Source organism: Pan paniscus, chromosome 18, assembly GCF_029289425.2.
Source record: "Pan paniscus chromosome 18, NHGRI_mPanPan1-v2.0_pri, whole genome shotgun sequence".
Classification (NCBI taxonomy): domain Eukaryota; kingdom Metazoa; phylum Chordata; class Mammalia; order Primates; family Hominidae; genus Pan; species Pan paniscus.
The window spans coordinates 22397970-22424645 of NC_073267.2; the positions used below are offsets into that span (position 1 = coordinate 22397970).

Here is a 26676-nt window from a genome sequence, read left to right on the forward strand (position 1 = left end):
CCTTCATTCTCTCTCCTACCACTGTGTGTGGAAGATGCTTGCTTCCCCTTTGCCTTTGCCAGGATTGTGTTTCCTGAAGCCTCCCCAGCCATGTTGGAACTGTGAGTCAATTAAACCTCTTTCCTTGATAAATTACCCAGTCTCGGGTATTTCATTATAGCCGTGTGAAAACAGACTAATACAGCTTTTACAGAGGTGATGATGTTAAATGAAGTTATTAGGGTGTGCTCTAATCAATATGACCATCTTATAAGGACCAAGTGTCCTTATAAGAAGAGAAAATTTGGACACAGACATGTGAAGAGGAAGATGACATGAAGACACAAGGAGAAAATGGCCATTTGCAAGTCTTTTTCCAGGAGAGAGGCCTGGAACAGGTCCTTTCCTCACAGCCCTCAAAAGGAACCAACCACGCTCACACCTTGATTTCAGATTTCTGGCTTTCAGAACTATAAGAAAATAAATTTGTTTAAGCCACTCAGTCTGTGGTACTTTGTTATGGAAGTCCTAGTAAACTATTACAAAACCCCAGATTGAAATTCAATTCTGTGTGACTGTAAAATATATATTATTTTTATTATACCATGATAAGGGGTAGGACAAAACAAACAAACAAAAAAAACTAGGTCTCGGCTGTTGTTATTGAGAAGGAAAATGCAGAGAAAAGAGAAGTTTTAAGAAAATGCTGCATTTATATAGATTGACTTAAAGAAAGGAGAAACTTTCTTTCTCCTAGTGCTAGTACTACTACTAATTTACTTTAATTAAGTGCTGACTACACACCATAAACTGTACTTAGTATTTTACAAATATTCAGTAATTACTTGCAACAACCCTGTGAATGATTCTCTTTTAAAGAGAAAAGTACTGTCTCTATTTTACTGATGAAGAAACTAAAGCTTAGGGAGAAGTAATTTGCCCAAGTTAATGGGAAGATCCAATCTGGGGCTTAATATCTGTCAGTCTCTGACTTCAGACCCTATGTTCTCAATCATTATTCTACTCTGGCTTTATTTCAACACAATGCTTGGAGTTTACATTTGCTTGTCTTTCCAATCCAACCATCAGCTTTGTAAGAGTTGAACGGTTTTGATGGTATTTGATGATCTGCTAATGGATGCTATAACACACCTCCGTTGTGGTAAATTCTACCATCTTTGAAACAAAATGGCACCTAACATAGGTTTTTCCAATGATTGTTGTTCCTGCAGGTTTTCTAGAACTTGAGTTATAGAGAGGACCTGTTGGTAGAAGAATTACATGGATTGAAATTTTCAAGTCACAGAACCAATAATTAGGAAGAAGGAAAGACATAAGAAAAAAGGGAAATTTGTTCAGCTAACAAAGCCAGTTTAATCAAGTGTAGAATTTAAATTCCTAGCCCCTGCTTAGACTATCCAGTATTCAAATTTGAAAGAATTTGTTTTTGGAAGCCTTTATAAAACTCTTCACTGTTACAATGTATGCCATCTGGGATTTAGCATTTATAAAATGTGCAGTTAAGAGATGCCAAGAGATTCCTCATGCAAACCAGATGGTACAATAACAGCTCTGTCTTTAGTTTTCTGCCAGAAAAATAGGCCTTTGAATGGCTTGAAACTTATATGAATAAATTAAGCTCAACCAATACTTCAGGGACATTACAATTTCAATAGGCAACTTATCCACTTAAATATTTTTATAAATGTTTTCATTTAGAAAAGAAGAAACAAAAAGGCAGACAATGATTCTTTTTGATTGTTAAAGAATACAAACATGATACAATGCTTTTAAGGAAAACATCAATGACTTTCAATGCGGGAAAGAAAGTTTCTCCTTATTTTGACAGTGTTATATGTGTTTGTTTATTTATTTTTTGAGACGGAGTTTTGCTCTTGTCGCCCAGGCTGGAGTGCAATGGCACGATCTCGGCTCGCTGCAACCTCTGCCTCCCAGGTTCAAGTGATTCTCCTGCCTCAGCCTCCCGAGTAGCTGGGACTACAGGCATATGCCACCACGCCCAGCTAATTTTTGTATTTTTAGTAGACACAGGGTTTCACCATGTTGGCCAGGCTAGTCGATGAATGTGTTTAAGTTAGAAGTGAAGTTGTTGAAATTTCTTCCGAATAGGAGAAATCCATATCAAATAGGTTGAACAGTTGTATCATTGTGCTAAAGAGAAAAGAATACACATGTAAGTGACATTTTCTGGATAATATATTTGAGCACATCTTTACCTTAACAGACAGTCTCTCATAAACCCAAGTGCAGTGCATACAGCAGTGTGTTACTGATGGCTTCTTTTGTCCTTGCCTGGTTCCTGCAAGTTTTCTATGGAACAACAGGACTTTTGTAATGCTCTCTAATTTCCCTTACTTTGTTACTGTTTTTATTTTCATTAAAATTCATAATAAGATCCTCATTAGATGAAGTAATCTCGTTAAAAGCAGTGTTCTACTCTGATCTTTTTCATTCTTATGTAAAAAAAAATGTGCTTCCCTACCATACAAGTGAATTTCTTCTCTAATTAGACATGAATAGCTTTAGAGATCAAACACAGGCTGCTTTTGAAAACCAGATCTCTTAGGACACAGGGGCAATCTCATCACTGAAAATATGTGTTTCTGGGTTGCACAAGCCATTGAATTTCTTTCCCAATTAGCAGCAAATGGTTTTTCAGAACAATGAGGAAGAAGTTTGGTTTGTACTTTGCAAGTTTGTTTTTTTCTTGGAGTTAGACTGGAAGTATCAACTACCATCATCTCTGTCCCTTCTTTTCCTCTCCCTGAGCAAAGGAACACACATGACTCTGTTTTATAGATAGTCAGAGTCCCAGGTAAATTCTTCATCCAAATGCTACCTCCTCTGGGCCAGGATTGGACTCCATGGTAGAAGGAACACCTATTTAAGACTACCTAGTTGTCAGCTACTGTCAGCTATTATGATGCTAGGGGAGACTGCAAAATCATAAACACAGCAATGAGAGGCTGACAATGTCCTTGCTCTGGGGGGAGGAGGGGACCCATTCATGGGAGAATCTCTCCAAGTGCTGCCCCTAGAAGCAGATTAACCATGTTTTCTCTGGGTCTTTGGCAAAAAAGAAGTGGTGTCTGTGGAGAAGGGCTTCTTATCATTAAATAACCAACTGCTTGGGGTTCCAGATAATAGGTTGAGGTTCTAGAGTTTTAGGACAGTGCAGGAGGAAATAAAACCTGCCTGTCTAAACCTAAGTGTCAGAGTCAAGGGAACACAGAGGTCATGGACAGGATGTTTCTCTAAGTTGAGACATACTAGTAGTGCAGGAGTATGGGGAGATATGAGGAGCATGGCGAGGCTCCAACAGGAAGGTTGATGAGAGCTTTGACTTGGGGTCACTGCCACTCAGGTCCGAGCCTCAAAGTCTCTCCAGTGTGTGTCTGGCAAATATTCTTCTCTGGCCTTCCAAGAGTCCAGCTGTATACTGATGGAACACGCTCAAATACTAATTTCCACAAGATCAATACAGTCAAGAAAATCCACAACTGCCCCCACAATTACCATGACTCCTCACAAGGAATTAATGTCTACATTATATGCAAATTCGTGTTAGCTCTTTTTATTAATTTCTGCCCTTACCATCTCCCACCAATTTTGTTTCCTTTGGGCTTTGAGGAATTCAAAAATGATTACTGGGCTAAAACTTTCTCTGTCTGTTCCCTAAGCCACAATCACACTACTTCTAGTTTGTAAAAACATACTTTATGGGTTGCAAGAAATTTTATTTCTTCATCTTTACTAAAGTTAGTTGATGCTGATGATATGATGATATGATCACTAGCAACATCCCCCGTTTTATCCACAAGGATATGGAGACTCAAATAGATGGAGTAACTTTTCCTGGATTATATGAACGCTAGGTCTTCAACCCTCCTTCCCAACCTCACCTTGAAGGGATGGGATAAGGAGGATCTTCAAGTTCAGAAAAATGTTTTAAATCCTTATCTCTGCCCCCACTTCCCCACCCCCCACTGCCCCTGCCACCCCATTCTTCTCCCAAGGAAGAAATTTTCCCAAGGGCGTGCCAGAGGATGCCAGGATATTTACCATTTAAGAAAGTTTGGTTATTTTGCCATTTCACAGGAGACTTTAAGTTCTAGTCCTAAGTACTGCTGGAACTGAGAAATTCTTTCTCTTTCTTGTCTTCTATCTCCAATCCTTCTTCCCCATCTCTATAATTATTCTGTCCTCTTTACCCTTTGCCTCCATCCTGTGAAACTTAATCACGCAAATTGCATCATTCTTGTTATACCCAATTAAATCAGGGTTGAGAGGCTGGGTGGTGGAGTTGGGGGAGAAAGCACTCCAAGTACAAAAACATAAATAAATAAATAAAAATTGCTCCAAGAACGTAATTCTCAGCAAGACTGACTGCTGGAACTGCCTGCTGTAACCTGGGAGCAGTTTTATTTACAGCTGCTGAGATAACTTGCTGCAACTCTAGGACGAATTTTGCCCACTAATCAGCGCTTGCCAGCTCCCCAAACCCTTACTAGTGCCAATGAACTTTCTTGAAGAGCAATATGTAACATTTCTCTTGTTAATAAAACCTCTAAACTTCTCTTTTCTTCTTCAGACATACTGAAGACCACCTGGTCTATGTGTGTATCCCAAATTGCAAGTCTTTTTCCAAATAAAACATTAAATTTAGAGATTCAGCTCTAAATTTTTATTTTGACTTTGACAATCCTCATCCTCATTTTGCTTATGACCATCCTAGTGGTCACTATTCTTCTCTTTCTCTTCCTCTTCCTCATCATCATCTTCTGAAAGCAGACCCTTTGGCTGGAGTCTTAGGATTCTACTACAAATAATACATCTTTGAGAAGTTCTCTATCGGTTATATGTATTTTTATTTTTTATTTTTTTTGCACTCTGTCACCCAGGCTGGAGTGCAGTGGTGTGATCTTGGCTCACTGCAACCTCAGCCTCCCAGGTTCAATCAATTCTCCTGCCTCAGCCTCATGAGTAGCTGGGCTTACAGGGGTGCACCACCATGCCCAGATAATTTTTGTATTTTAGTAGAGATGGGGTTTTGCTATGTTGGCCAAGTGGGTCTTGAACTCCTGACCTCAAGTGATTCACCCACCTTGGCCTCCCAAAGTGCTAGAATTATAGGCGTGAGCCACCTCGCCTGACCTGTTTTTAAATTTCAAAGTGCATTAATGAATGCAGTTGTATCTAAATTAAAGTGGCTCATGCAAAACTTGATGAACAACCTTACCATTTTCTCACAGTATTCATAATCATGTTTGGATATGTCGCTCTCTCTGGGCTAAAAACAATGTTTAAAAAAAGCAAAATAATGCTGCCCTCCAGGCTGCTTCTACTGCTGTTCACCTAGAAGCCAGAAAAAGGAACAAACAGTGACCTTTGGAGCTCATTATTATTGTGAAGAAACTGTAGATGAAAGCTTTGTACTTTTTCTGAGTGGGTAAATAATTTATCTTGGAATAAAAACTTAGACAAAAAGAGATAAGAGGAATATACAGTTACAGGCTTCAAAAATAGATATTTCTCACATCAGTTTAGTGGACAATTATCCAAATATATTAAAGATTGTGTAACAATATGGGGATATATTTATGATGGATTAAAGAGTGGAAAAGATGTAATGTAAAATTATATGTATTTGATGAAAACAATGTAAAAAATACACCACAGGAGAACATATGCATAGTTGATGAGTTATGTAAGGATGGCGGTTTCTAATTTAGTTGCAGTGTCTTCAGAGAACACGGTTTGCATGAACCCTGTTATTTGTTATTTGTCGAGAACTGCACTGCTTCTATTCAGTGGTCAGGTTTTATAAATATTCTGTGTGCTTAGAAAAAACATGCATTTACTGTTGGGCACAGGGTCCTTTCTCCATGTGACTGTTAGATCAAGCTTGTTAATTGTGTTCAAATCTGTTTTTCTTCTTCTTTTTTTTTTTGAGATGGAGTCTCACTCTGTCACCAGGCTGGAGTGCAATGGTGCGATCTCGGCTCACTGCAACCTCCGCCTCCCGGGTTCAGGCGACTCTCCTGCCTCAGCCTCCCGAGTAGCTGGGACTACAGGCACATGCCACCATGCCCAGCTAATTTTTGTATTTTTAGTAGAGACGTGGTTTCACCATGTTGGCCAGGATGGTCTCAATCTCTTGACCTCGTGATCCGTGCCCCCTCAGCCTCCCAAAGTGCTAGGATTACAGGCGTGAGCCACTGTGCCCGGCCCAAATATTTTATAGCTATACCAATTTTTAGTCTGATATAGAACATTATGATGATGTCTGAAATCTTCCCTTATGATTGTGGTTTTGTTTTGTTTTTTCTGTTTAATTTTTGCTTTCCCTTTTTTGCAGCTATGTTATTTAATTTATCCAAGTTTAAAACGATCATAGTTTCTTGATTAATTGTTCCTTTCATTATCATGTATTATCTCTCTTTATGCCTAGTAAATTTTTTTGGCTTAAGCTATATTTTTCCTTGCTACCAATACGGGTGCTCTTCAACTTACAATGCAAAACCACCATAAGTTGATATAGTAACTCAGTTGTGAGCTGAGAAGCATACTAAATACCTGTCATTTTTGTGCCATCGTAAAGTTGAAAAATTAGGTCAAACTCTCATAAGTTGCAGACCATCTATGTGGGTACACCAATGTTTTGTTAGTATTTGCTTGCTATAACTTTTCCATTTTTTGCTTTCAATCTTTCTGCAATTTTATATTTTAGATATGTCTTATAAACAAGACATGGCTGAGTCTTCCACATCATAAATTTAGTCCATTTTCTTTTGTTTTTATTGCACATAGATCTAAAAAGTTTTTTGGTCTTATATTGTACTCCTTTGTAGTCATTTTTCTATACTTTTTCTCCTTCCTTTGAGTTATTGATAATAAGTTTGAGTTATTGATAATAAGTTTAAGTTATTGATTTGAGATCTTTTTTCTTTCTCATATACGCATAAAAAACTACAAATTTTGCCCTAAGCTTTTCTTTAACTGCATCCTATAAATCTTGATATGTGGTATTTTCATTTTCATTCTGTTCCAAATATGTCTGATATAGGACTTGTATCCAGAGTATATAAATAATTCTTATAATTTATTAATAAGACAACCAATTAAAAATTGGGCAAAAAGATTTGAATAGAAGATGTAAGAATGGCTAATGGGCACATGAAAAGATGCTCAATATCTTAGTCATTAGGGAATTGAAAATTAAAGCCATAATAAGACCACTTCACATCCACTAGGATGACCATAAACAAAAAGATAGGCAATAATAAGGCTGGCAAGGTTGTGAAGAAATTCAAACCCTCATACGTTATTGGTGGAAATGTGAAGTAGTACAGCCACTTTGGAAAACAGTCTGGCAACTTCTGAAATTTAAATGTAAATCGCCATGCAACCCAGCAGTTTCACTCCTTGATATATACGCAAGACACATGAAAATATGTGTGCACACAGAGACTTGTACATCAGTGCTCATAGCAGCATTATTCATCATTACTAAAAAATGGAAACAACCCAAATATTCATCATATTCATGAAACATTGAATGGATGAAGAACATTTGGTATGTTAGCACAGTGGAATATTATTCAGCAGTGAAAAGAAAGAAACCATTACACGCTACACATGACAAACCTCAAAAAAGTATGTGAATTGAAACAAGCTATACACTAAAGACTATATATTGTAGGATTCCATTTGTCTGAAATGCCCATAAAAAACAAATCTATAGAGACAGAAAGCAGACTGTGGTTTCCTGAGGTTGGGAGTGGAAATGGGATTGACAGCAAATGGCATGAGGGATCTTTAAGGGCTGATGGAAACTGGATTATGATAATGGGCATGCAACTCTATAAATGTCCTAAAAATCATTGAATTGTATGCATGAAATGGGTAAATTTAATGATGTTATACCTCAATAAAGCTGTTCTTTTTGGAAAAAACCGCTAGTGAACTAGAGTAGCTCTGCATTTTATTAAGAAATTATTTCTTACATCCTGTGCCTAGATGGCCAATATTACACTTAAGAAACTAATGGACATAGAAAAATTGAATGTACCTCCAAACACTCAAGATGAATACAGCAGTCTTCAATAGTCAACGTCATGGCCATTCCAGAGAGAAAAGGTCCAAGTTCAGTGCCTCAAACCTTGTTGCCTTCCGTGAAAGGAAGCAGTTGAAATGAGCTTTGCCCCTGGTGACACTCTTCCTTGTCACTAATTAACCAGCTCTATAGGAAGGTTGCTCCGCCAACACCTTGCTCTGCCTGGAGAGACATCTGGCCAAGTTCTGGTGAGCAGGAAAAATGTCTACTCGTTACCACCAAGCTGCTAGTGATAGTTACCTGGAACTTCTAAAAGAGGCTACCAAGCGAGATCTAAATCTTTCGGATGAAGACGGCATGACTCCTACTCTCTTGGCAGCCTACCATGGGAACTTGGAAGCCCTAGAGATAATCTGCAGTAGAGGGTAAGTTCAACCCGATGGTTTCTGTTGGAAACAGTGTTCATGGTAGGTTTTTGCAGACAGCAGCAAGAGGCAGGGACGTCAATACAAATACTCTATCCTCTTTCTAGATTGTCTAAATGATTGGATTTTTAGAGAAAGAGAGAAAACTATGCCTAGAGATGCTCTCTTTTCTCACTGAGGACTGGCACTATAGGAGTGGCTCATCCCTTAGCCACAATCAGAGGAGAGACTCTGAACTATGGCATTATCTGCATGGGGAAGAGGGAAGATATTTTAATTCTATGCCTTTAAAAATGCTTTTCATGAAATTTAAATAGTTTTCTCTTTTCAAAGAGGCCATTGTTTTACTTGGTTTTAAGTTGCCAACCTTGGTTGGAACAAATGACATGTTTTTAGTTTTGTTTTTTTTATCTATGCCATCAAAATCTCACAGTCTTTTATTAACTTTCAATCCCAGTGCAAGCTCATGATTTTTTTATTTTTTATTTTTGACACAGGGTCTTGCTCTTTTGAATGGAGTTGCTGGCTCTACAAGGACTCTTTAGCCTATCTTAACTCTATCACTTCTTTGGCTAGTGGATAGATACACACACACACACACACACACACACACACACCCCATCTCTTTGCCCAGATTTTAATGGAGGAGTAAGCTAGTTCCTCTGCTTGTTCTGCCTGTTATCAGAGGGCTAGGTTGTGTTGGCAACCGTAACCCAAGAGGGGTAAAGAAAGAGAAAAGGACAAGGTAAATAAAGGAGCCAAGTGAATCCAATTGAATACCCATTTATTCAGTATTTGTTATGTGCCAGCCACTTATCTCTTAAGATAAGAGATATTTTGCTAGCCACTGGGCACACTGTGATCAACAAGACAGCCACAGTCCCTGTCACAGTGAGCAGATTTGAGAGGGGAAGACAAGACATCTATGATATTTGTGTGTGTGTGTGTGTGTGCATGTTTGCTCTGAGACAGGGTCTCATTCTGTCACTCAGGCTGGAGTGCAGTGTCAAGATCATAGCTGACTGCAGCCTTGAGCCCCAGGCTCAAGTGGTCCTCCCATCTGAGCCTCCTGAGTAGCTGGGACAAGAGGTGTGCACCACCATGCCCAGCAATTTTTGTACTTTTTGTAGTGATGGAGTTTTGCCATGTTGCCCAGGATGGTCTTCAACTTATGAGCTCAAGCGATCTGACAGCCTCGGTCTCCCAAAGTGCTGGGATTACAGCTGTGAGCCACTGTGCCTGGCTCATCTATGATATTTGTTACAAAAAGGGAAATAGAGGGCACTAAATAGGCATCTACCTCAATCTCAGGGGTGAGGGAAGTCTTCCCTAAGGGGAAAGCATTTAAGCTGGGATTAGGAAAATGAGAACAAGTTAGCTAGATGAAAGAGTGTTTTCCCTAAGATGGAAAACTGCTCTAGTTCTGAGAACTAGAGAAGCTGAGTATGGCTGGACGTGGTTCAAGTAGGAGTGGGGTCAGGACAAGTATAAGAGATAAGACCAGATCACAAAGAGCCTTGTCAACTCTGGTAAGGACTTTATCCTAAGGGCCCAGGAAGCCATGTCTTGGGTAGGGAAGCCGCCAGAGTAGATTTATGTTTACAAAACTCACTCAGGTAGATGGATAACAGTCAGAGAGAATGTTTGGGGACTGTTTTAATGGTCAAGATGAGTTGGACTAGGGTAGTGACATTGGGAATGGGAAGATATGGTTGGATTTGAGTGGCAGTTTGGATGTAGAATCAATAATGATTGACTGGATGTGGGCAGATAAAGGAAAAGGAGGGTTAAGGTCCCAGGTTTTGGATGTTGACACCCTTTATTAAAATAGGGGACATTTAGGAAGTGTCAGAAGAACCCAGGATTGGGAGAGTTCCTGAGTTAAAGATTGAATGAGAAAGTGAGTGAAGCCGATCTTCCCCATCTCTCTTGTCTGAATAAGACTTTCTTTTCTCAGACACATCGATCCCCATCAGCCAGCCTTCTCCAGTCATCTCATCTCTTCTCCTACTCAGCCTAGGGTTCCCCAGCTTTCTCCATCTACTGAAAGTCTACCTCATTCCACAAACTGCAAGATGTCAGTTACTTTAAAATCAAAGTATTAGCCTATCCTTGCATTGCTATAAGGAAATGCCTGGGCCTAGGTAATTTATAAAGAAAAGAGGTTTCACTGGCTCATAGTTCTGAGGGCTGTACAGGAAGTATAGTAGCTTCAGCTTTTGGGGAGCCTTCAGGAAGCTTCCAATCATGGCAGAAGGAAAAGGCATCTCACATGGCAGAAGCAAGAGCAAGAGAGCAAGGGGGGAGGTGCTAGAAACCAGATCTAATGAGAGCTCACTATCATGAGGACAGTACCAAGGGGGATAGTGCTAAACCATTCATGAGAAATTCACCACCATGATCCAGTCACCTCCCACCAGTCCCTACCTCCAACATTGCGGATTACAATTTGATTTGAGATTTGTTCCCCACCAAATCTCACAGATCCAAACTGTATCAACCAGTGAGTTTGTCCTCCTAGAAGAGGGTTTGGTTTTCTGGGGTTCTTCTCAGCAGAGAGCTCTTGTTCCATTTAAGGACATTTTGAATAGTAATGCTTAGGTGTTCTCTCTCTTTCTCTCCTTTGAAAGCCTGAAATATTCTCTCACAATAACTGTTCTGCTGGTCTTTATTTATTTTTTATTTTTACTAGAGACAGGGCCTCGCTTTGTTGCCCAGGCTGGTCTCGAACTCCTGAGCTCAAATAATCCTCCTGCCTCAGCCTCCCAAAGTGTTGAGATTACAGGTGTGAGCCACAGCACTCAGCCTGGTTCTGCTAGTCTTTAATTACAAAAGTAACATGAGCTGAACCCAGAAAATTAAACCATACAGACGCACACAAAACATGAAGAAAAAATGTCCTATAATGCCATGCTACTAAGATGTATATAGTTCTCTCTATATATACTATAGTGCGTACAAATACATTTTAATATTCTTCTATAAATTTCAGGGACTTTGTAGGACTCTAGTCAACAAATACATTTCTTAGCCAACCCCTCTTTTGGACACATAGTTTGTTTTCCCTAGTTTGAATAGTGCTATGATGACTATCCTTGTACATAAATCTTTGCTGACATTGTCTTTTGTGTTTTTTTGAGATGGAGTCTCTCTGTCACTCAGGCTGGAGTGCAGTAGCCTGATCTTGGCTCACTGCAACCTCCACCTCTCGGGTTTGAGCAATTTTCCTGCCTCAGCCTCCTAAGTAGCTGGGTCTACAGGCGTGCACTACCACGCCGGGCTAATTTTTGTATTTTCAGTAGGGACAGGGTTTCACCATGTTGGCCAGGCTGGTCTCGAACTCCTGACCTCAGGTGATTTGCCCACCTCGGCCTCCCAAAGTGCTGGGATTACAGGTGTGAGCCACCGGGCCTGGCCACATTTTCTTGAGAATAAATTCTCCAAAGTGAAATTTCTGGATCAATTTGCATTTGTGTTAGTCCATTTGTACTGCTATAACAAAATACCTTAGATTAGGTAATTTATAAAAACCAGAAATTTATTTCTTACAGCTCTGGCAGCAGAGACATCCAAGATCAAGGCACCAGCAGGACTGGTGTCTGATGACAGCCCTGTCTCTGCTCCCAAGATGGTGCCTTGTTGTTGCATCCTATGGCTGTGTCCTCACATGGAGGAAGGGAAGGAAGGGGCAAAAAAAAAAAAAAAAAAAGGCAAATTCCCTGTGTCAAGTCCTTTTATAAGGGTGCTAACCCCATTCACGAGGGTAGAGTCCTCATGATTCAATCATCTCCTAAAGGCCGCACTGCTTAACACTGTTACATTGATGATTAAGTTTCAACATGAATTCTGGAGGAGACACATTCAAACCATAGCAGCATATGTGCAATTTAAATAGTTTTGTGTGTGTGTAAATGGACATGTTGTCCTTCAGAAAGTGAGTACCCATTTTGGCCAACATGATAGGTCCAAAATGATATATTAGGCTGGGTGTTGTGGCTCACTCCTGTAATCCCAGCACTTTGGGAGGCCAAGGAGGGCAGATCACTTGAGGCCAGGAGTTCAAGGCCAGCCTGGCCAACATGGTGAAACCCCATCTCTACTAAAAATACAAAATTAGCATGGTGTGGTGGTGCACGCCTATAATCCCAGCTACTCAGGAGGCTGAGGCACAAATTGCTCCTGAATCCCTGGAATCCGGGTGGCGGAGGTTGCAGTGAGCCGAGATCAGGCAACTGCACTCCAGCCTGGGCAACAGAGTGAGACTCTGTCTCAAAAAACAAAACAAAACAAAACAAAATGATATACCAGTGTGGCTTTAATGTTCTTTTCTTTGGTTGCCAATGAGGTTGAAAATTCTTTTAATGCTTAAAAAGAATTGGCCATTGGAATGCCACTTTTGTGAACTGTGTATTTATAACTTTATTCCACTTTTATATTGGGGTTTTCAACATTTCTCCTTGATTGATAAAAATGCTTTTGAAAGTTAACAATATCAACTCTTTGTCATATAGGTTACAACTGTTTTACAATACACAATTTATATTTTTGACAACAGATTTTTAAATATAAATGTAAACATAAATATATATATATATTTATAAGTCTATCAATCTTTGTTGTGTGATTCTAACTTTGAGGTCATGCATCAATACTGACTGATCCTTTAGTGCTATTTTTAGGTTCATTTGTTATTTTAAATACTTTATATAATTTAAGATCTGAATTATGATCTAACTCTGCGTTCTCCAAGTGGCTACTCATTTGTTCCAACACAATTAGTTGTTATAGTCTATCTCTTTCTCCACTAAATTGACATGGTAACATCATTTCTTTCAATGTAATATAAATATCCAGCCCCCCCCCAATTTGCTTATATTAATATTTATTAAACACTGGCTATGGGTGCAAATATTCTTCTAACCTTGCTTTTCCTAGTCCTTCCTTCTCAACTCCTTTCTTCTCACGGGATCTAGTACATCTCAGATTTGTTTCATTGCCCTCAAAAGCATCTGGGATCTGCTGTGTTGAGCAGGCCTGATGTAGGCTAAAAAAAAGAACAGAAGTCTTGTGAGGTGCCTTTTTGACCATAGCTAATCCTGGGAACCAGTGTGAGGTCAAATTTCCAATTAGATTTAAGGAAGCTGAAAAGGGAAGAAAATTACCATCTCACATCAGTCAGAATGGCTATTATAACATCAAAAAATAACAGATGCTGGTGAGGTTGAGGAGAAAAGCAAACACTTATACACTGTTGGTGGGAGTGTAAATTAGTTCAACCATTGTGGAAAGCAGTGTGACAATTGCTCCAAGAGCTAAAAGCAGAACTACCATTCAAGCCAGCAATCTCATTACTGGGTATATACCCAAAGGAATATAAATCCTTCCACAATAAAGATACATGCCCGGATCATGCCTGTAATCCTAGCACTTTGGGAGGCTGAGGCGGGTGGGTCATTTGAGGTCAGGAGTTCAAGACCAGCCTGATCAACATGGTGAAACCTCATCTCTACTAAAAGAAAAATACAAAAAATTAACTGGGCATGGTGGCGCACACCTGTAATTCCAGCTCCTCAGGAAGCTGAGACACAAAAATTGCTTGAACCCGCAAGGAGGAGGTTGCAGTGAGTCAAGATCGTGCCACTGCACTCCAGCCTGGAGAACAGCAAGACTCCATCTCAAAAAACAAACAAACAAACAAAAACACATGCACGTGAGTGTTCATTACAGCACTGTCACAATAGCAAAGACATGGAATCAGCCTAAATGTCCATCAATGACAGCTTGGATAAAGGAAATGTGGTACATACACAGCATGGAATAATATGCAGTCAAAAAAGAATGAGATCACGTCTTTTGTGGGAACATGGGTGGAGATGGAGGCCATTATTCTTAGCGAGCTAACGCAGGAACAGAAAACCAAACACCACATATTCTTACTGATAAGTGGGAGCTAAATGATGAGAACATGTTGGCTTAGTGCCTGGGTGACAAAATTATCTACAACAAACACTCGTGATATGAGTTTACCTATATAACAAACCTGCACATGTACTCCTGAACCTAAAATTTAAAAAAATTGAAAATTGAATTTAGAAGCTAATCAACTATTGAACTACTGAAGTCCATTTCAGTCTGATGATTTAAGAGTTTATCTGTCATTACCTGATAGACAACGAATCCTATAGCAACCATTTATATTAAAACTCTGGCTTTGTTAGAAAACTATTTTCCTTTGTTTTTAAAATTTGAAGATGGAAAGCAATCATTACATGTATTTTCCTGCACTAGGAAGCATAATGGCCCAATTACAAAAAAAATTCATTTTACCTTTAAAGTGTATGAAATTTCTTGGTTTTATTTTTTAAAATGGAAACTAGACTTTTTCCCCCAGATTCTTTTTTTTTTGAGATGGAGTCTTGCTTCTGTCGCCCATCCTGGAGTGCAATGATGGGATCTTGGCTCACTGCAACCTCCGCCTCCCGGATTCAAGCAATTCTCCTGCCTCAGCCCTCCCAAGTAGCTGGGACTACAGGCACGTGCCACCACGCCCAGCTAATTTTTGTATTTTCAGTAGAGATGGGGTTTCACCATGGTGGCCAGGATGGTTTCAATCTCTTGACCTCGTGATCTGCCCACCTCAGCCTCCCGAAGTGCTGGGATTACAGGCATGAGCCACTGCGCCCGGCCTCTAGGAGACTTTTTTAGATTCCACATTTAAGTGAGATCATGTGGTATTCATCTTTCTGTGCCTGTCTTATTTCACTTAACATACTGTCCTCCAGGCTCATCCATGTTGTCGAAAATGACAGGATCCGTTTGTTTCTTAAGACTGGATAGTATTCCATTGTGTGGAGCCACCATGTTTTCTTTATCCATTCTTCCACTGATGGACACAGGTTAATGCCATAATATATGTAATCAGTTGACTATTCATGTTGCTTAATTTGAATCCAGTCTTTTTCCTGTTATAAGCAAGTTTGGGAGGAACATTCCTGCTCATTCATCTTTGCACAAAGATCTTATATTTCCTTAGGACAAATTCCTAAACGTAGAATTGTAGATTCAAAAGAGTGCCTCATTTTAAAGGCTTTTTGTGTGTATTGTGCCAGGAAATTTGAACCACTTTCTGCTTCTTCCAGCAGCATTTCTTTCCCCATAGTCCTGCCAAAACCAAGTATTACTATTCTTTTTAATCGTTGCCTATCTGATTGGCAAAAGGCAGAGTATTGTTTCAATTTGCATTTCTTTGACTATTAGTGAGTCCAAATATTTCTTTTTATGCAGAAAAACGTTTTTGAAAGAATAGTTGAGAACTTCACAAAAAATCAACTTCAGGAGGAAAAATTGGAATGGAACAGATGCTCAGGGTAATTTAAGCAAATTGCCTACTTAGTGACAGTAGTGCTAAGCCAGCTTTAAAAACTATTGCCCAAATGCACTGATCTACCAAAAATCAAGGGAAAAATGGGTTATTTTAAAATCTCTTCAGTGAGTTTCTCTTTTGGGGAAAAGGGGAATAGAAAAAAACAACACTAGACTGAGCTTAGCCCAAGAAAACCGTAGAGCATCAATGTTGAACTCAGATTATCAAACGACAGGACTAGTTTTCCACCCAGGCAGTTGTATGCAATGGTTCTATCAACAAATGTGAACAATGACAAGTATGGAATTTAAAAGGACTCCATGCAACTTGTCTGTAGAAAATATTTCCATTTAAATTGTACATCAATTTGGAAATGTGTCTGTAAGTAGAAGTTTTGCAAGTTTTTTGTTTTGTTTTGTTTTGTTTTTGAGACGGAGTCTTGCTCTGTTGCCTGGGCTGGAGTGCAGTGGTGTGATCTCAGCTCACTGCAAGCTCCGCCTCCTGGGTTCACGCCATTCTCCTGCCTCAGCCTCCCGAGTAGCTGGGACTACAGGTACACACCACCATGCCTGGCTAATTTTTTTTGTATTTTTAGTAGAGATGGGGTTTCACCATGTTAGCCAGGATGGTCTTGATCTCCTGACCTCGTGATCCACCCACCTTGGCCTCCCAAAGTGCTGGGATTACAGGCATAAGCCACTGTGCCCAGCCAAAGTTTTGCAAGTTTTAATAGCTTAAAGCCACTACGAAAACCCATGAATTGTCTTACTGACAGTTTCATCTGTAAATCTGTAATTTTGCATTTGAAATTTTCTCAAAAGAAGGCCCACCTTTGGGGTCATCTCAGGTGTACTGTTCTTCCTTCTGTCTTGAAAGCATCATTTAAGATTCAGTGAAATGGGTGCAGCCGTAAAAAAAAAAAAAAATGAGATCATGTCCTTTGCAGGGACATGGATGAAGCTGGAAGCCATCATTCTCAGCAAACTAACACAGGAACAGAAAACCAAACACTGCATGTTCTCACTCATAAATGGGAGTTGAACAATGAGAACACATGGACACAGGGAGGGGAACATCACACACCGGGGCCTGTTGGGGGGTCGGGGGCAAGAGGAGGGAGAGCATTAGGACAAATACCTACTGCATGAAGGGCTTAAAACCTAGATGACAGGTTGACAGGTGCAGCAAACCACCATGGCACATGTATACCTAGGTAACAGACCTGTGTGTTCTGCACATGTATCCCAGAACTTAAAGCAAAATAAAAATTCAGTGAAATGAGAAAATTCCACCAGTCTATAGTCTTAAGCATATACATTTAACCCGGACACCTTAGTGCCCTTCTGCATCCCCCCTGCAGCTCACTCCTCCCAATAATTTTGTTTTCAACTTATCCAATCCAAGGATAACTTCAGGCAAATTTAATCAGTGTGTTTCTCTTTCTGTTGATAGTAACGTCTTGGGTGTTTTACAATCCCTCTTTGATGTCTAGGATACTTAAGGAGTCTTTTGCATCTAGTGTTTATTTAAAATAAAAAGTGAAACCACATGTTTAGGGGGGAGACACAGCGGTCCCTTAAGATGCGGGTCTGTGCCAAGGTTGAAGGGTCTCCTTTCATCCCAAACAATTAAATCAGGCTGACTGACCAGAGCCTTCTGGAAAGTGGCTTCCCAGCAAAACTGTGTTACTTAATATTTGCTTTCCTTAGATTTGATTTCATTTTCTTTCCTTTTCCACTCTTTCCCCTTACCCCCAACTCCACACACTCTGGTCATGCTGATCTATACTCCTGGTTCCCCAAATAGGCCTTGTAATATCAGCCATCTGTGCCTCTGCTCACACTGTTCTCTCTGCTCAGAAGGAGGTTACCAGTTGCCAGCTTATGGGCTGGAGCTGGTCCACAAATGTGTTTTATTTGGACTTTACTATATTTTTCTTTTAAATTTGAGCCAACACTTAAAAATCACAGAATTTCGCTTGAAATTCTGGATTTGTGGCTTCATTTGAAAAATGGGAGCTCTGGCAATATTGTTTCCGCTTTGATTCAAGGTAGCTGAGCTGTGGTCCTTTCTAGGTGGAGTATGCATTTAACTGTGACTTTGTTGAAAGAGCAAACTTGGCCCCATTCAGTCACTTACATGACTTGCTGGACTTCTTTGAGTTGGGTTGGAGACTTCTGCTGGGACATGTGGGTGACACAAAGGAGAAAGAGACACAGGCTTTGCCCTCTGGGGCATATTATCCAATTAAGGAGACAAGGCATAAATATTTGTCAGATTAAAACTGGAAGTGATTGATTGATTGATTTTTATTTTTATTTTTTTGAGACAGAGTCTCACTTTGTCACCCAGGCTGGAGTGCGGTGGCGCAATCTCGGCTCACTGCAATCTCCACCTCCCAGGTTCTCCTGCCTCAGTCTCCTGAGTAGCTGGGACTACAGGCGCGCACCACCATGCCTGGCTAATTTTTGTATTTTTAGTAGAGATGGGGTTTCACCATGTTGAATAGGCTGGTCTCAAACTCCTGGCCTCCAGTGATCCACCAGCCTCGGCCTCCCAAAGTGCTGGGATTATAGGCATGAGCCACCTCACCTGGCCTATAAGTGATTTTTAAAAACCCACAAGTGTTATTGTGCTGTAGGAATTTACTAGTTCAATACAAGGAAAAATAAATACATGAAATTAAGGATTATGAGTTTGGGGGCAAGGGCAAGGATAATAAGTAATGTTTATTCAATATTTACTATGTGCCAAGCAGTTTTCCAATGCTTTATGTAGATTAACTTATTTAATTCACATAACTCTATGAATAGGTAATAGTATTATCTTCAATTTACAGATGAGTGTTAGAAATGTTTGTTTTTTGGTGTTGTAAAGAAATAGTACTTGAACATAAATTTAATTTTTTTAGTAAGGCTATTTTTATTTTTTGGAGAAAGGGTATATTTGTTAGTAGTTTTGTTATGAGAGTATATTGAACAAAGGAGACAGGGTTATTTATAACTTGATGTGTTTACTTTAATGTTGTGTTTGGTTTTTATTGGCTGGAATGGGACTTTACATTTTGTATTTGTCTTGATTGGTTAGTAACTTAGAACTTTTTAAAAGAGGCAAAGGCAGAGGAGAACAAAGGAAGAAGGAAGTATCTTGTGGAATGCTGAGAAAGGTAAAAACACTTAAATAAGGAAGAGGAACAGGCTATGACCTAATGTTTGTTTGGACTACTATAAGTATGTTAGGGTAAATATTTAAGCTAAATTGTGGGAGTTAAAAGTATAAAGTATATTGATTTTTTTATTATGGCTAGTAGATATTTAAGAATGTTAGTACAGGTTTTTGAATAAATTTTGTTTTTAAGAGAAGTTATTATTTATTTTTAATTAGATGGGGAGGAAAGTTTTTGAAGAGGAACCTTTATTTTACTTTTTACATGAAGAAACCAAGTCCTAGAAAAATTAAACTTGAGGCCATGTAGCTGGTAAAATGGAAAAGCCCAGTTGTGTTAATCTAGGATGTATTGTGTTGGAGATGATTTGACTGGGAGACCAGCCTGATCCAAAGCATGCTGCCGGTTACCCTTGGGCAAATCAATTAAGCTCTCTGAGTCTTATTTTATTCCTGTGGTAATGATTCTTGCCTGCCTTCTCTAAGAGGGAGATTGTGATGGTTGAAGGCAAAGAATGTGAAAGTGCTTCTTTGTAACTAACGCACACCGAAGAGCCAGGGATTCCCGTGGAGTAACTGCAAATCTGATTTATCAAATTATAGGACCCTGGTTGGATCACACTAACCAGTGAAGTTCTTTTCAATCTGTAGTGAGCCTACGAATCAACTGCGGATCTTGCTAAAGTGTAGATTCTGATTCAATAGGTCTGGGTGGGAGTCTTCTGTACTTTTTTTTGTTTGCTTTTTTTTTTTTTTTGGAGAGAGTCTCACTCTGTCACCCAGGCTGGAGTGCAGTGGTGTGATCTCGGCTCACTGCAACCTCCGCCTCCGGGGTTTAAGCAATTCTCTGCCTCAGCCTCCTGAGAAACTGGGATTTCAGACATGTGTCACCACGCCCGGCTAATTTTTGTATTTTTAGTAGAGACAGGGTTTCACAATGTTGACCAGGCTGATCTTGAACTCCTGACCTTGTGATCCACCCACCTCGACCTCCCAAAGTGCTGGGATTACAGGCGTGAGAGTCTTCTGAACTTCTAACAAACTCACAGGTGATGCATCTGCTTCTGGTCTGGAGACCCAACTTTGAGCAGCCAGGAACTAGTAGAATGGTCGTGGCGCACTAACAGGTCATTTGCAAGGGTGCAGATCTTCTCTTCTGCTTCTGTCTGCCCTCTACTTCTCGGGAATGTTAAGAGGACTTCTCAGACTCACTGTCCTCTTTCCATGGGGCCAGGCTGGCCAGAGTTTAGTGAGATCCTGATTTTGGAGTCTAGCCTAGGGCAAAGGAAGGACCCCTTAGTATCTGTATTATCAGAGTTCTCAGCATTGGCGCATGGCTCTGGCCATCATTAAAAATAGTTACTTGACTTTTTATCTGTTCCTGTTTGTAACTCAAGTCCTTGTAGGAGAGGAGGGTTTGCTGCCTTGGGCAGGATTCCAGTAGGTTTTCATTCATTCCACAAATACTGGAGCACCTGCTATGTCCCTGTTCTGTGCCAGGCATTAGGTTTATGGCCTTAATATCATCTAATAGTATCCCTAATTCCACCTTAACCTCTTGTAGAATGACACACTTATATGACCCTGTAGTCATGGAAGTAAGTTGAGGAATAAATAGAGATGTAATGCCCTTTTAATGAATAATGTTTGTAACAGACACTGTTTGCTACCTCTCCAACATCCTTTTCTTTCTTCTTTCCTGCTGATGGGGACTGAGTTTGGTTCAGTTATTTATTTCCCCACATGTGGCTCAATTCGGGAGGGTAGCAGTAGCATGCTGGAACCAGCTTGTCAGAGTTATTTCCAAATTTTAGAAAGTTTGACAGCTAAATATAGCCATTCTTTCTTACTTTTTATTTTTATTTAAAAAAAAATTTAATGGAGACAGGTCTTGTTATGTTTCCCAGGCTGGTCTTGAATGCCTGGCCTCAAGCAAATCTCCCACCTCAGCCTCCCAGTGCTGGGATTACAGGCATGAGCCACTGAGCCTAGCCATTTTTTTTTAAGGCAGGGTCTTGCTGTGTTGCCCAGGCTGTAGACAGTGGTGCAATCATAGGTTACTGTAAGCCTGAGCTTCTGAGAACATAGCCATTCTTAAAAATAAAATTACAGGCTGGGCGTGGTGGCTCACAACTGTAATCCCAGCACTTTGGGAGGCTGAGGCGGGTGGATCACCTGAGGTCAGGAGTTTGAGACCAGCCTAACCAACATGGTGAAACTCCATCTCTACTAAAAATACAAAAATTAGCTGGGTGCAGTGGCGGGTGCCTGCAGTCCCAGCTACTTGGGAGGCTGAGGCAGGAGAATCACTTGAACCTGGGAGGCGGAGGTTGCAGTCAAGCCGAGATTGCACCACTGCACTCCAGCCTGGGTGACAGAGCAAGACTTCATCTCAAAAAAAAAAAAGAAAAAAATTATATAAACTTATAATTTAACAAATTATATTAAAAAGGTAACATAAAAGTCTCACTTTCTACTTATTTTAATAAATTTCACTCTTACCTATCTCTTAAGATAATTCATGTCCATTATATCTACATGGGGGAAATAGTTGATAATGGTATGCTACTGTGTATCTCTTCCAAACTCTGTCCAGTGATGTCACATTGGTAGCTTGAAATTTGCCATGGTGGATGTATTTACACCACAGAAATTGGCACATGCTACAAATTAGGATTTTGATTTTATTATTTTCTTGATAAGCCATTGAACAATCCTATCCCTAGTTTCAGGGCAAAATCTAATTGATCTAAGTTAAACACAATACTATGTTTCCCATCTCTTAGGCGTGTAACTTAGTGCTGGCCAATGAGACAAGAAAGTTGTTTGGCTGGGGAATTTCTTAGTAAGTTTTTCTCACTTCTAAAAAGGAGACACAGCCGGGCATGGTGGCTTACACCTGTAATCCCAACAATTTGGGACGCCAAGGTGAGCAGATGGCTCGAGGCCAGGAGTTTGCGACCAGCCTGGGCAACATGGTGAAACCCTGTCTCTACAAAAAATTAGCTAGGTGTGATGGTGCATGCCTGTAGTCTCAGCTACTCAGGAGGCTGAGCAGGGAGAATCACCTGAGCCTGGGAGGTCAAGGCTGCCAATGAGCTGTGATCACACCATTCCACTCCAGCCTGGGAGATAGAGTGAGAACCTGTCTCAAAACAAAACAAAAGAAACAAACAAAAAGGAGACACACGGTAGAGATGGGCTCTGTTTCTGGCCATGTGGTTTTAAGATGGGATGGTTCTAAGACAGTTGGACTTGCAGCCAGTATCTTATAACAATGTCAAGTCAGGATGAACATGTTTGTATTAACATGCCTTTTTTTCTTTATTTTTGTTTTGGGCCTGCATTCAGCGAAAAAAAGTCCAACATGTATATATTTTTTCTCTCTCTCTTCTAGAGGGGACCCTGATAGGTGTGACATCTGGGGAAACACTCCTCTACATTTTGCAGCCTCCAATGGCCATGCCCACTGCGTCTCATTCCTGGTCAACTTTGGTGCCAACATCTTTGCCCTGGATAATGACTTACAGACTCCACTGGATGCTGCTGCCAGCAGGGAGCAGAATGCATGTGTTGCTCTCCTGGACAAGGCTGCCACTGCACAGAACATCATGAACCCCAAGAAGGTCACCAGGCTGAAGGAGCAGGCTCAGAAGAATGCCAGGAGGCAGATCAAAGAGTGTGAGAGGCGCCAGGAGAAGCACCAAAATAAGATGGCCCACACCTACAGCAAGGAGGAATCTGGGACTCTCTCTTCTTCCAAGGGTACCTTCTCCAGATCATCCCCTTCAAATGCTTCTGCTCCTGGCACATTCGGGTCACTATCTAAGGGCATTAAAGACACTTTCAAGATCAAGTTCAAGAAGAACAAAGATACAGCAGAACAGGTGGAGAAGGAAGGCAGAAGTGGGCAGAGGAACTTGATGGAAGTGTTCAGAGAGGAAGAGGAAGACTCGTTCTCAGGGGACTTCAAAGAGAAGCTCCAGTTGTCAGCAGAGGAGGACAGCAGTGTGCACCATGAATCCATTCTCAATCGTCCAGGTCTAGGAAGTATTGTTTTTAGAAGGAACAGGATATCGAGTCCTGAAGACATCTCAGATAGCAAGAGAGAGTTGGGTTTTAAACTGCCCAGTGAATTGCTTCAAAGACAAGGAGCGTCAGAGGCTGATGAGGGTGCAGCTGATGAAGAGGGAGAGGAAAACGGCCTCAAAGATGATCTGCCGTGGGATGAGGATGAAGTGGAGTGGGAGGAAGATGTGGTCGATGCCACGCCCCTGGAAGTGTTCTTGCTGTCTCAGCACCTGGAAGAATTCCTGCCTATCTTCAAGAGAGAGCAGATTGATCTAGAAGCTCTGCTGCTCTGCTCTGATGAGGACCTTCAGAGCATACAAATGCAGCTGGGTCCCAGGAAGAAAGTTCTGAATGCTATCAACAGGAGGAAGCAGGTGCTTCAACAGCCTGGGCAGCTGGTCGACACCAGCCTGTGATGGAGAGTTTTGGCCTGGAGCATTGGGGTGATGCTGTGGCCCGCTGGCAGCACTCCAGGGAGCACCCCCTCTTTACCCAATGCCAGACCACTGGGAATGGATTCTAGGGCATCGGAAATGCCTACCTGAGAGAGAGACCCAAACTTTACTCTGGGAGGTAGGCTATGCCCATCCAAATAAATCTCCATGAGAAACTTGAGGAGACTTCATAACAAGAATCTGGCATTTCTCTTCAGTTATCTTATATGTACATATAATTGTTTTTGTTGTTGTTGTTTTGTTTTGTTTTTTGGAGATGAAAGTCTCAGTCTCTTACCCAGGCTAGGGTGCAGTGGTATGATCATAGTTCACTGTATTCTCAACCTCCTGGGCTCAAATGATCTCCTCCCACCTCAGCCTCCCAAGTAGCTGAGACTACAGGTTCACACGCCCCACACCTGGCTTATTTTGTATATTTTAGTAGAGGTGGGGTCTTGCCACATTGCCCAGGCTGGTCTCAAGCTCCTGGCCTCAAGCAATCCTCCCACCTCAGCCTCCTAAAGCACTGGGATTACAGGCGTGAACCACCGTGTCCAGCCTATCTTTTTGATACTTTTGAACAAAGAAAGGGTCATATGCATGACAGGAAAATGAAAGAAACTTCCTTTACTTTTCTATCTCTGGATTTAAAATTATAATCTCATCACATTATCCTGCTGCTTGCTTTCTGATCTGTGTAACCTGGGAATTCTAACTCTTTTTCTCTCCTGAGATCTATGACTTTGCCTAGTGGTAGAGACTAGAGTTCTTTCCTGGCCTGCGGCTTGATGCCCAACTTAAATGCATCAAGCCCTTTAACAAATGTGTACATGTTTACAAGTAATGGAAATGCGTCTATAATACTCCTGCCTGAGAATAGAGACAGAGTGGTGGTGGGGAGAGTGAAGAAAGAGATAGAATACAGGTGGTACCTGTTGCGGACTGAATTGTGTCAAATTCATATGTTGGAGCTCTAACCCCTAATGTGACTGTAATTGGAAATAAGACTTTTAAAGAAGTGATTAAGGTTACATGAAGTCATAAGAATGCAACCCTAATCCTGCAGGACTGGTGTCCTTTTTTTCCCTTTTTTTTTTTTTTTTTTTTTTGAGATGGAGCCTTGCTCTGTCACCCATGCTGGAGTGCGGTGGCATGATCTCAGCTCACTGCAACCCCTGCCTCCCAGGTTCGAGCAATTTTCATGCCTTAGCCTCCTGAGTAGCTGGGATTATAGGCATGCACCACAACGCCTGGCTAATTTTTTGTATTTTTAGTAGAGGTGGGGTTTCACCATGTTGGCCAGGCTGGTCTCAAACTCCTGACCTCAGGTGATCCACCTGCCTCGGCCTCCCAGAGTGCTGGGATTACAGGCATGAGCCACTGCACCCAGCCTAGGACTGGTGTCCTAAGAAGAGGAAGAGACACTTAGGTGGAAGGCACACAGAGAGGCCACGTGAGGACACAGTGAGAAGGTGGCCGTCTGCAAGCCGAGGAGGGGGCCTCAGGAGAAACCAACCCTGCAAACACCTTGATCTTGGGCTTTCAGCCCCCAAAGGTGTGAAAAAATAAACTTCAGTTGATAAACTTCCATTGTTGAAGCCATCCAGTCTGTGGCATTTTGTTATGGCAGTCCTAGCAGAATAATACTGTCCTAAGTAAGAGGGTTGGGGAGGAGACCAAGAAAAATACAGAAAAAAAGTCTGTCCAACTGCAATTGATGAGTTTTTTAAGGGTAAACACCTAGTGAAACTTAAGGGGGAAAAAAACTAAGTTCTTTGGAGGGAAGATTTGATTGTCAAAGGAAATTTCACATTTTCATGCTTATTATGTACACATGGTTTATTTACTGTTGTCTGTCACCATTGCCGCATATCTGAATATGTGTAGGTTCCATGATAGAAACTGACAACACTTGGCTCATGCCTGTAATCCCAGCACTTTGGGAGGCCCAGGCAGGCAGATCACCTGAGGTCAGGAGTTCAAGACCAGCCTGGCCAACATGGCGGAAACCCGTCTCTACTAAAAATACAAAAATTAGCCAGGTGTGGTGGCGTGTGCCTGTAATCCCAGCTACTTGGGAGGCTGAGGCAAGAGAATTGCTTGAACCCAAAAGGTGGAGGTTGCAGTGAGTTGAGATTGCACCACTGCACTCTAGCCCAGGCGGTAAGAGAGACTCCATCTCAAAAAAAAAAAAAGAAAAAAGAAACTGACAACACTGCTGCTGACATTTTTTCAATGGCAATCCCAAATTCAAACTGAAACCCCACTGAATAGCTAAGCTTCATTAGATCTCTACAGGCTGACTTACATCAAGTGGAATTTACTGTTGATTCTGGGTATAATACAGAAACAGCTGTTTATCTTCAGCTTGCTTTCTGATGCACATCTGTTTGGGTTACTTCAAGAGGCATCATGGAGGATTCAAGTTTAGGGAGAATACAGATGCTCAAATCTGATGAACAATTGGCTTATTCTTCCTCAATGAATATATTCAGAAAGCTTGTTAGCCATTGAATAAATACGTTGCATTAGGGGATGATTGTTTACAAATACCTTATCTTGTGGAATAAACTGAAGTTGTGCTTTCCTTCATTAATATGCACAGAAGCAGTTGGCAAATAGAAAGCGCTCAAAAAAGTTTGTAGTCTGTGCCTGCCACTATTATATTTCATCATCATAGATGCCAGAATCCCCTCTTCACCTATTGCCCGGAATCTGCCTAATGAGATATTTGCTCCACCCCCTGCTGTAACTACATCATAGCAAGAGAGCCATCACTCAGGTTGGTAGAAATGAACTTGAACATTGACTCTCATCCCTTTTTAGGAGATATTTGCCACTAGGGGTCTCATCAGGTACCTTTATGCTCTTCTTAGGGGTTCTTTTCTTTTATGATTGACAGAATTAATAGGTGAGCGTTCTCCAAAGTTCTCAGCATCAAGGATATAGTCTCTTCATCACAGAGTATTGTTATATAATAAAAAAAGGTTTATACCATGTTATAAGATGTTATCAATGTTCTAAGAATTCCAGATCTTTCGAACTAAATACCAACTACAGGGGCTAAGAGAAGATGCCAGAGCAATACAAAGGCCTTGATAAGAGACAAAGACGAGGATTATGAGCCAGGATGAGCTTCAAGTACTCACTGATCTCAGACCT

General features: G+C 40.9%; 1 protein-coding gene and 1 long non-coding RNA gene across 2 annotated transcripts; one reads left to right on the top strand and one right to left on the bottom strand.

Moving 5' to 3' along the window:
- Positions 1–588: 588 nt before the first annotated feature.
- LOC117976204 (uncharacterized) lies at positions 589–14665 on the bottom strand. Its single transcript, XR_004666792.3, has 3 exons — positions 13403–14665; positions 8072–8301; positions 589–2151 (listed from the first exon to the last, which is right to left on the bottom strand). It is a non-coding gene; the product is annotated as an uncharacterized LOC117976204 (long non-coding RNA).
- On the top strand, positions 8285–23695 carry ANKS4B (ankyrin repeat and sterile alpha motif domain containing 4B). The gene is given in 2 exon segments (XM_003812082.5): positions 8285–8481; positions 22407–23695. Coding segments are annotated over 2 exon segments (1383 nt in total). The 5' UTR covers positions 8285–8317; the 3' UTR covers positions 23626–23695.
- The last annotated feature ends 2981 nt before the right edge of the window (positions 23696–26676 follow it).